Source organism: Anguilla anguilla, chromosome 19 (assembly GCF_013347855.1).
Source record: "Anguilla anguilla isolate fAngAng1 chromosome 19, fAngAng1.pri, whole genome shotgun sequence".
NCBI lineage: Eukaryota > Metazoa > Chordata > Actinopteri > Anguilliformes > Anguillidae > Anguilla > Anguilla anguilla.
In genome coordinates, this window is record NC_049219.1 from 6,460,938 (window position 1) to 6,470,791 (window position 9,854).

General features: G+C 44.7%; 1 protein-coding gene across 1 annotated transcript; it reads right to left on the reverse strand.

Annotated features, from left to right (window-relative positions):
* Positions 1–4,293: 4,293 nt before the first annotated feature.
* LOC118218697 (F-box/LRR-repeat protein 14-like) lies at positions 4,294–7,127 on the reverse strand. Its single transcript, XM_035401316.1, has one exon. It carries the CDS (start codon positions 6,649–6,651, stop codon positions 5,443–5,445), a length of 1,209 nt encoding a protein of 402 aa, XP_035257207.1. The 5' UTR covers positions 6,652–7,127; the 3' UTR covers positions 4,294–5,442.
* Positions 7,128–9,854: the final 2,727 nt, after the last annotated feature.

The window sequence follows — 9,854 nt, forward strand, 5'->3', positions numbered from 1 at the left end:
CTCACACCTGGGACCTCAGTCAGAGCCATTCATCAATTAACTATCAGGGAGAAGGGAAAACCAGCAGTGCTACTGGTACTGAGGGACTGATTTGAGTGTCCGTTGCCCAATAGGTATAAATGGGTGCTGAGCGCCACCTTGTGGGCGTAATGAAGTAGTACTTTCATATTTACCACTCATTTGGGCAGCTGCTGTACATGAAGGAATATGCAGGTAAAGAACAGTTTATTGGCACATATACACAAACAAAAACTGCTCATAGTTTGCACTTATAAGGTATAAAAAGCAGTGATTAATTATTTACAGGCTAATGTGAATGTGAAGGCTTTTATAATCGTTATTTAACAATCGTTTATGCGTCAACTTCACGAAAGTATAGATCGTGATGTTGTGTAATTCCTTAGATGCTGGTATTTTGTCAGTGCCCTCAAACGCATAGACCTAATATGGTATAATTTACACAGTTGCTGCTTACATCGCAGATTCTTTTTAAAATTTTTTTTGCGTATTTCTCCTATAGAGAATACTTTGAATACTTGCGTTTAGTTAGCATGCCAGTGAGAGGTTGCGTCCGCCTGTCCTGGTCGTGCTCCCACCGAAAAACAGCAGTGTATTTAAGCTGAGAACCTGTCCTTGGTGAGGTGACCCCCAGCCGGTCTGTTAACCCCTCACCTCTGACCCCTGACCCCTGACCCCTGACCCCAGGGGCTCTCGGGTGGCCGGAGCCGGAATGTCGCGGGAATGCAGAAAACAGCAGGGTTTTTTTGCCCCGCGGTCAGTCTCTCATTACCCACAATCCACCTCTGAACCAAAACAGTCCTGACATTATTTAGCTTCCTACCTGGCTGTCTGTACCCTTCCATTTGCCTCCATATTTGGCAATAATATTGTCCCTCTGGACCACATTCGCTGGTGCTGGGGCCACATAGGCTATGCAGGCATTCCCCCAGTCACACATCACATGGTAGTCATTTCGGACACACTGGGGCGTTCTTCATTCGCTGTCAGGGGTGCAATTGCACTTTGGTTTCAGTGGGATTTTCAGTATTTCTGGCAGGAACTGCGGAGAAACGGAAACGTGATCCAGAGGCTTCCGTGTTGCCCACAATCCACCTGCGTTCCTAAGATCATATGACTTTCTGGACTGATTGTACAGCTGAATCAGGTGGGAGTGGTATTAGAGTCATAGTGAGTTATAGGAGTCATGCAGTACAGCTGAATCAGGTGGGAGTGGTATTAGAGTCATAGTGAGTTATAGGAGTCATGTAGTACAGCTGAATCAGGTGGGAGTGGTATTAGAGTCATAGTGAGTTATAGGAGTCATGCAGTACAGCTGAATCAGGTGGGAGTGGTATTAGTCATAGTGAGTTATAGGAGTCATGCAGTACAGCTGAATCAGGTGGGAGTGGTATTAGAATCATAGTGAGTTATAGGGAGTCATAACCCCCCCCCCCCCCCCCCCCCCCCCCCCCCCCCCCCCCCCCCCCCACTGCCTCATTTCCCAGCCAGCAATGCCTGGTTTTTGCATGGCTGCAGACAAGGCGAGAAACAAATGCATTGTGGGGGATTGTGGTTTCGGTGAGCTGAGCAGGAAGCTGCAGACAGGTGTCTCTTACTTCCCTCGACCTCCAATAGGCCTGCCAAAAGAATCCGCTTCAACGGCGTACTCGTACAATCGCAAGGACGAGCGGTGTGCGGATCAGTTATTTTTTTTCAAGCCGCGCCCGTCCCTCTAAGACACAAACGACCCACTTCTGCCCAACCCACTTTAAAGCATCTGTACTTACCCCCAAGCCCAACATCAAGAAATATGTATGTTTACAGGAGTTCTATCAACAGTATACTGTATGCAGGCTGCGCGTGTTACATTCACAGCTTCGTAACCTCTGAAACTCTCACTGTTTTAAGGAGGAAGTTCAACGTTCTGCAGCACTTTGCATTCACAAAAGGGTATAAATAGATGGATAAGCTTCTCGGCTTCACGCGTTCTTAGCTGGCGATAAACAGTAACACAAGAAGCAGTCTCGCGGTGTTTCAAACAAGCGCACACACACATGGACACACACATGGACACACACACGGGCACACACACAAATCTAGCGCACTTTTGTTGGCCAGCAGTTGGAAAAACAAAATGGACCCTCCGAAGCCGCAGTTCTGTCTGGCTGAGCGTCAGCAGGGCTCTCACTGCAGCAGTTTGGGCGAAAGAGGCCCGCTCTTCCGGTTTCATCCGTGCTTCAGGCTCACGCACGTCTCCGGCGAATTTCGTCTTTGCTGTCCTCTCCAAATTCAGCCTTCTGTTCACTAAACACCACTGAACACACACTGTAGAGCTGAACCAGGCTGACTCAATATACCCCTTTCGCACTGTAGAGCTGGAACCAGTCTGGCTCATTATACCCCTTTTCCACTGTAGAGCTAAACCAGGCTGGCTCATTATACCCCTTTCCCACTGTAGAGCTGGAACCAGGCTGGCTCATTATACCCTTTTCCCACTGTAGAGCTGACCCAGGCTGGCTCATTATAGCCCTTTTCCCACTGTAGAGCTGAACCAGGCTGGCTCATTATAGCCCTTTTCCCACTGTAGAGCTGAACCAGGCTGGCTCATTATAGCCCTTTCCCACTAGAGCTGAACCAGGCTGGCTCATTATACCCTTTTCCCATTGTAGAGCTGAACCAGGCTGGCTCATTATAGCCCTTTCCCACTGTAGAGCTGAACCAGGCTGGCTCATTATAGCCCTTTCCCACTGTAGAGCTGGAACCAGGCTGGCTCATTATAGCCCTTTCCCACTGTAGAGCTGGAACCAGGCCGGCTCATTATACCCTTTCCCCACTGTAGAGCTGAACCAGGCTGGCTCATTATAGCCCTTTCCCACTGTAGAGCTGAACCAGGCTGGCTCATTATAGCCCTTTCCCACTAGAGCTGAACCAGGCTGGCTCATTATAGCCCTTTCCCACTGTAGAGCAGAACTGATAATGTTCCTGGTTGTATTAAAATATTATTCTCGAACTGTAATAATATAGCAACTATTAATATAGCAGCTAACTTTCACCTAAGAATGAAAATAACACCAGCAATTTATCTTAATTGAAAGTGTGTAATGTTCATTGATAACTTACTATAATTGTAACTATATATATTTCTGATGTTAGATACACCTTTATATACTATTTGTTAAAATGTCAGATGTGATTATACAAAAACCAGCTGGAACCTTCATTTTAAACATTTCTGTTAGAGCTGGTTTCTAGGGCATATATATATATATATATATATATATATATATATATATATATAATCGAAATGACAAATCCAAACTTCCCCATGCATTTTACCTTGTGTAATCTCTTATGAATTTATGTCTCCTGCTAAACTATGACTTGACAGTATCTGCCAATCATCTGTAGCGGTGACATCACTGCTTTTTCCCCTCACCCAGAGTAGTGACATCACTGGTCTTTTCCACACACTGATCTTTCCCAGTCAGAGCTGTGACATAATGTCATTCCAAATCAGAGCTGTGACATCACAAATCATTCTTACTAAGGGGAACATAGTCAATATCAGATGCTATGAACTGACCCCCGCAACCCCATTTTCCTGTAATAATGACTGTTTAAAAAAGTTATTTACTTTGGGGACCCTCCTTGTCACAGAAGTTTGGTTATGTATGACTGAGCACAACTTCAGAAATTAAGGAAGGACTTTTAAACTGTGAAAAACTATACACTGGCAGTGGACATGCAGCCTTCTGTTGGACATATTTTATTTAGGCAAATAACACATAATTACACCTAAAAGATTCTTTCTTTCGTTTTGAGGCTGGTTGTAAATTATATGGATGTGTGTCCTTGCAGGACGGTGTTTGTAACGGATGTTTGCGTTGCATTAAATGAGCAGAAAACGTCAGACCGCTCATGTGATTTGTGACATTCTAAGGAGTGGCGTCACAAGCTCCTTCCATTTTGTTTCGCTACAGAATGCAACAAGCGTGTTATTAAATATCAGTGTAACCCATAGTGGTGTTTTAGCCACAGTGAACTTCCAATAGGCTTTTTCTGTCATTATTACACGAATGGAACAATATTGACCCTAACTATCGACACTTTTTACTTCCGAATTCCGCCATTCCGCGAAATATTGATATTATAGAGATGCAATAATAGTGTTGTTATCAAACAGTAGGCGATTTTAAATAAACCCGAACAGGCAAACAGTCGCCCACTCCGTTTACACGAGAACAACAGACAGCAGTGGATTTCAAGCAAAATAAAACCACCCGTTTTTCAAAATACAATTGATATTCACCGACTTTATTATATAAATATCAACTTTAATGTTTGCTGTAAGAATATAAAACAATTTGAATTTTTTTTTTTTTTACAAATACACTTACAGTACATTTCAACACGGTAGCGTTTCAGCAGGACTCCATAGATGCTGCAGATTGACAATATGATGTTCCATAGGCCTGATCCACCAAATCAAAAAAAGTCAAATCAACCGATTCTTGTTTTTTTTTTTTTTTCGAAGCCTCCTTTAACAACATCTTTCAGACGAACGTCTTTATTGAATTAGCCAATACAAATATAGTTTGGCCATTTTAAAGGAGGGAGCGAACCCAAATTCTCGATTCGTCACAAATCAGTCGAGAACGAAAAACAGCTGATTCGTAACATGGCGTTTTTAAAAAAAGAAATCACTTCAATTTGAAGTATCCTACAATGCTCTGAATTATAGCCATTAATTGGTTTTTTTAAAAATCTGCTTACGTAAGCATAAACACAACAGCTGCAGATAGTTCTTATTCAAAGCTTGAATCCAAGGCTTCGAGGCCTGTAAGTTGTGCTTCAACGAAAAAAAAAACAAAAAAAAAAAAAAACGAAAGGCTTTTGTATTCAGAAATGTGTTTTTTTCTGTCTTTGCATAAACTTGGTTTATTCGGAATTAAGCAGCCAGGGTTTCGAAATACTTGTACGTCTATTATTGGTCAAGTATTCGAAGAAAAGTCAGCAAAACGAGTTAAAAAAATATTTATTTTGTTATTCTCGGAGACGCAGTGGGGGAGGGGTCTATTTACTAGGCACGATTCGTCTCCTTTTCTTTTTCTTATAAAGAATACAGGGTATTTAATAAATGAACGAGGTAGCCAAAACGTTTTATACGTTACATTTAACTTAGCCTATATGTGAAGAGGTGAAACAAACGAATTTAAAGGACTATAAAATTGCGAATGTCCTTACTAGGCATGTAATAATGCTTTTTTTAAATTACATGCGGGGTGATGGGCTAATCATTATTTGTATAAAATAAATCTGTCACAGTTTTAAAGTTGAATTGCAAAAATATTTACCTGTGAGGTTCGGCAAACCGACCCTCTTTAAAATTATGAAACCCCGCCCACCCACTCCTTCCCTCCTCTTCCGAAATCCTAGGGAATTTCACCTGACTTTTTCAGTGTGACTCTCCGTCATCTGCCACAGGCCCAGGTTTAACACTTTAAGGCAGGGGAGCTGGGTGATTCTCTCCAGCCCCCGTTTAGTGATTTTTGTACATCCATACAGATCAATCCCAGTCAATTGAGTCAGGTGGTCCGCAATGAGTTCGAGTCCTTTGTCTGTAATCCGCACGCACTGGCCGATGTTCAGAGTCCTGAGCTCGTGCATTTGGCGCACCATCCTGTTGATGCCGTCGTCGCTTATGTGGCACGAGCACAGGGACAGAGATTTCAGCTGGTAAAGACCCTGGGCGATGTAGGCCAGGCTTTGGTCGCCTATCTTGTCGCAAAAAGACACGTCCAGTCCCGACAGTCTCAACGTACCCATGGCGAGGTGCATGACGCCCGTGTCGCTTATGTTGTCACAGGAGCGGAGGTTAAGACTCCAAAGGCTGTTCATGTGGGACAGGTGAATCATGCCCGCGTCTGATATCCCGCCGCAAAAACTCAAATTGAGAACTTTGAGCTTAGTCAGGCCTTTGGAGGTGTGTTTGAGGGACAGGTCTGTTAGTTTCTGACAGTCCTGCAAGGTCAGGTATTCCAGGTTAAGGCATCCTTCGGCCGCGCTCCGGGTCATGCCGGCCAGATGCCCGATGCCGACGTCCGACACGTGCCGGCAGCTGCGGAGGTTGAGGCTCTTCAGCCGGTGCAGGCCCCACGCAATGAGCAGCAGGCCCGTGTTGGTGATATTGCTGCAGCCGCCAAGTTCCAGCACCTCCAGGTTCTTCAGATACTGTGCGATCCGACCCAAGCTGGAGTCCGTGATCTGTTTACACAGGCTGAGGTTGAGTACCCGCAAGGAAGGGATCTCCTGCACGAAAGCGTGTCCCAGGCCGTTGTCCGTCAAGTTATAGCAGCCGCTGAGGTTTAGACTCTCGATGTTCGGCATCCCCTGTATCACGTAGCTGAGGCTGCGCCGCAGGCTGAGAATCTGGACTCTCCGGATTCCCCGGGCCTGGAGACTCGGGAAGAGCGAAGGATTGGCCCTCCTCAAATGCAGCTTAGCTTCCACCCCTCTCCAGACCGACTTGTGGTAGGAGGCGTCCCTCCAAGCAGCACAGACTTGGGCCACCCTACCTTTGTCCCTCACGTCCAAGTAGCTGAAAATCATGGCTAAAATTTCCGGAAAGAGACACGAAATGTGCGTCTCCATTTTAGAAGTGTGCTACGTACAAACGCCGGCAAGCAATCCCAACCGCTGATTTTCTTTGAAAAGCCGTCGTTTATCCGGGCAACAAATATCGTTTCCCCTTGTATATTTTCATGAATATTTGTGCAAATCGATCAACTCCAGGCCCACGTGATCCGTCTGGGGTGCGCAGTTGGATTCAAACGCAAAAAAGCCCCAAAAGCTGGTTCTGGTACAATCCTTACCCAAAGGCGGAAAACGCCAGCGAGCAATTAAACAGCACTACCCATTTTGTCTCGAGACAATCTTTCTCGATCGCCTCGAGGATCCAAACGTTCGTACATTTTCAAAAAGGCGTTTATAAATCCAGTAATACTGCGAGGGAAAGATCTGAACCGGTTCGCGTATTTCGTCCAACCACAACAGTACAAAAATAAAGGTTTCACCGCGCTGCGCTCCGCCCGCACGCATTGCCGAGCCGATGGGCTTTCTGTTGCCTTTGTCTCATCTTTTCAAACTGACTTGGCAGGGACGCCGGAATCGCACTGACGCGGGGGGACACGCACCACACAAAACAAAAATGCGGTATCTCCCCGAAAGAGTAAAATCATACTATATAAAAATAGCATTCTAAGAAGGTCCAATACGTCAAAGTTCATCCAATGCGTAATAAAAAATAAAGCACTCGTGAATTAATTTACTATTTTTATGTTTTTAGCCCCCTTCGTGGAAAATGATTGGTTCAGCCCAGGTCAGCTGGAACAGTAAGAGCAGTTCCCCTGGAAACCAACTTCTTACAATTCAGTTCGCCGTACTCTTAACCCTTTAATTTCCGAAAAGGAGCCATGACTTTTTTTTGTTTTAATGATTCTTTAATATTTCACAATGAACTGGGCGAATTGCTAAATTTTTATCATTGCAAAACCTATTTTATGGTTGGAAAAACTGCCGACAAATATCCAGCAATAGTTACATTTCCCCCATTTGTTTCACTAGACTAGCAGACTGTTACTTTATTCCATACATTGACATTCACTCTGGATACTTCAAATAAAACAGTTGCTGGCGAGATAGACAGGAGAAATAAAACTAAAACACTTCAAATGACCCTTATCAGCTTCTCATCACTTGTTTGGGTGGTAGACTTTTGACTGTAGGTGTGTAGTAGTTGGTGTGCAGTAGGAACACGCTCTCTCTCACACACACATACCCTCTCACTCATTCAGACACTCTCCCACACACACAAACATACTCGCACACGCACTCATACACTCTCACACACACACACACACATACTCTCTCACACACGCAAACACACTCATACACACTCACACTCACAAACATACTCTCACACACACTCATACACTCTCTCTTTCACACACACCCACACTCACTCACTCACTCTCTCTCTCTCTCTCTCTCACACACACCCACTCTCTCTCTCTCTCTCTCTCTCTCTCTCTCACACACACACACACACAGAGCTGTTAGACAAAGCTATGGCATGCCTGGACTTGGAGGAGCACGAGGCAAGAATGCTCAAAATTGTTCAGAAGTTATGTGTATGCAGCCTCCCCCCCACCACCCCCCCACCACCACCACCACCACTACTCTGACCACTCTGTGTGGGGCTTTAAAATGGTGGAAACACGATTAACAGCCTTCAAACTCTTAATATATTTGGACGTCCTACTTGAGAATTCTGTTACACTTACATTTATTTATTTTGGCTAGGAGGCAGAAACTAGGCTTGCTACATTAATTAGCAGACATTTTCATTTCAAAACTTTAGCGATGTGCAGTGCAGCTTTGCTCAAGCATTTGGAGTCCAGGCTTCGTCTGACTGAAACGCTTCACGTTCCCCGAGCCCTAGAGCTCACGTCCCTCTGGGCCTTCTGTGACATGCTCTCCCCCCTCGGACGTGTTCACCTGTCTCGCAGGGGTGTCGAACCGACGCCCGAGGGGGGGGCCGCAGCGTCCGTGGGTTTTTGCGGTTTCCTTTCAGACACTGCGGCCCTCCAGGACTGGAGTTCGATACATTACATTACAGGCATTTAGCAGACGCTCTTATCCAGAGCGACTTACGCAACTTTTCACGTAGCGTTTACATTGCATGCATTTATGCAGCTGGTTATATACTGAAGCAATGCAGGTTAGGTACCTTGCTCAAGGGTACAACGGCAGTGTACGACCTAAGCCTGTACGGTTTTCATTCAGCACTATTACTGGTCTGTGAGATTATTGTTACTTGATTATTATTGTACTTTCCACCATTGACAGAGGTGGAAGGTCCAGGGGTCAGAAAGTAAAAGTCCCTCCACCCATGAACTCAGCCATCTGATTTCACTGATTAGTTGTACTACCTGCCTGAAGAATTGGGCTAATAAGCAAATCCAGGTGGTTGGAACAAAATACTGGGGTGAACTTATACTTTCTGAACCTGGATTTTCCCCCGCTGCGCATTGGACACGATTGTACATGCTTGACCAATAAGAAGACTAAAAACATGTTTCTGTCACCCGACTAAAACATTATTGCCAAGCTGTTTAGATGTACATTTAATGATAAACACAGAGTGGGTTTCATGTTATTTATAGTTGGTCAATAAGAACAGATTTTAACCGTGCACGCTTGCGGACAGACCGAACTTGTAGGAGTTTGTCATTTACGGTATTGGCCACTAGGGGGCAGCAGTACTCTTATTTTCGTATGCTTTTGCACAGATAATTTAAAACTTGTTTCCTGGTTTTTAATCCATTTTGGTGCCCTAACTAAATTAGAAAGTACTGTCCATGGAGAGAATCTGGGGATGGGAACTGAATGTAAAATACAATTAACATATATGTATTCAATAAATCCCCACTGAGTTGTTATAGTCAATTAATGAAGTGTAATGTCGAACAGGAATCCCTTGTTGCTAATCCAGTCCCAGGAAAGGGAAAAGAATCATACTCAGTGTCTGTCCTGCTCCCATGCAAAGTCTGAATAGACTGCATTTGGATCAGGCGTTTCCCCTTTACAGCCTTTTCACATCCAACGTATCGTTTTGCGATCTTTTTTACGCAAGTCCCATCTTGTTTGTAGCAGAGGTGGAAAATCCAGGTTGTGAAAGTAAAAGCCCCCCCCCCCCCCCCCCCAGTATTTTGCACCAATCTACCTGGATTTACTAACTGGCACAATTCTTCAGGCTGGTGGTGGAACTAATGAGTAAAATCAGCTGAGTTCAT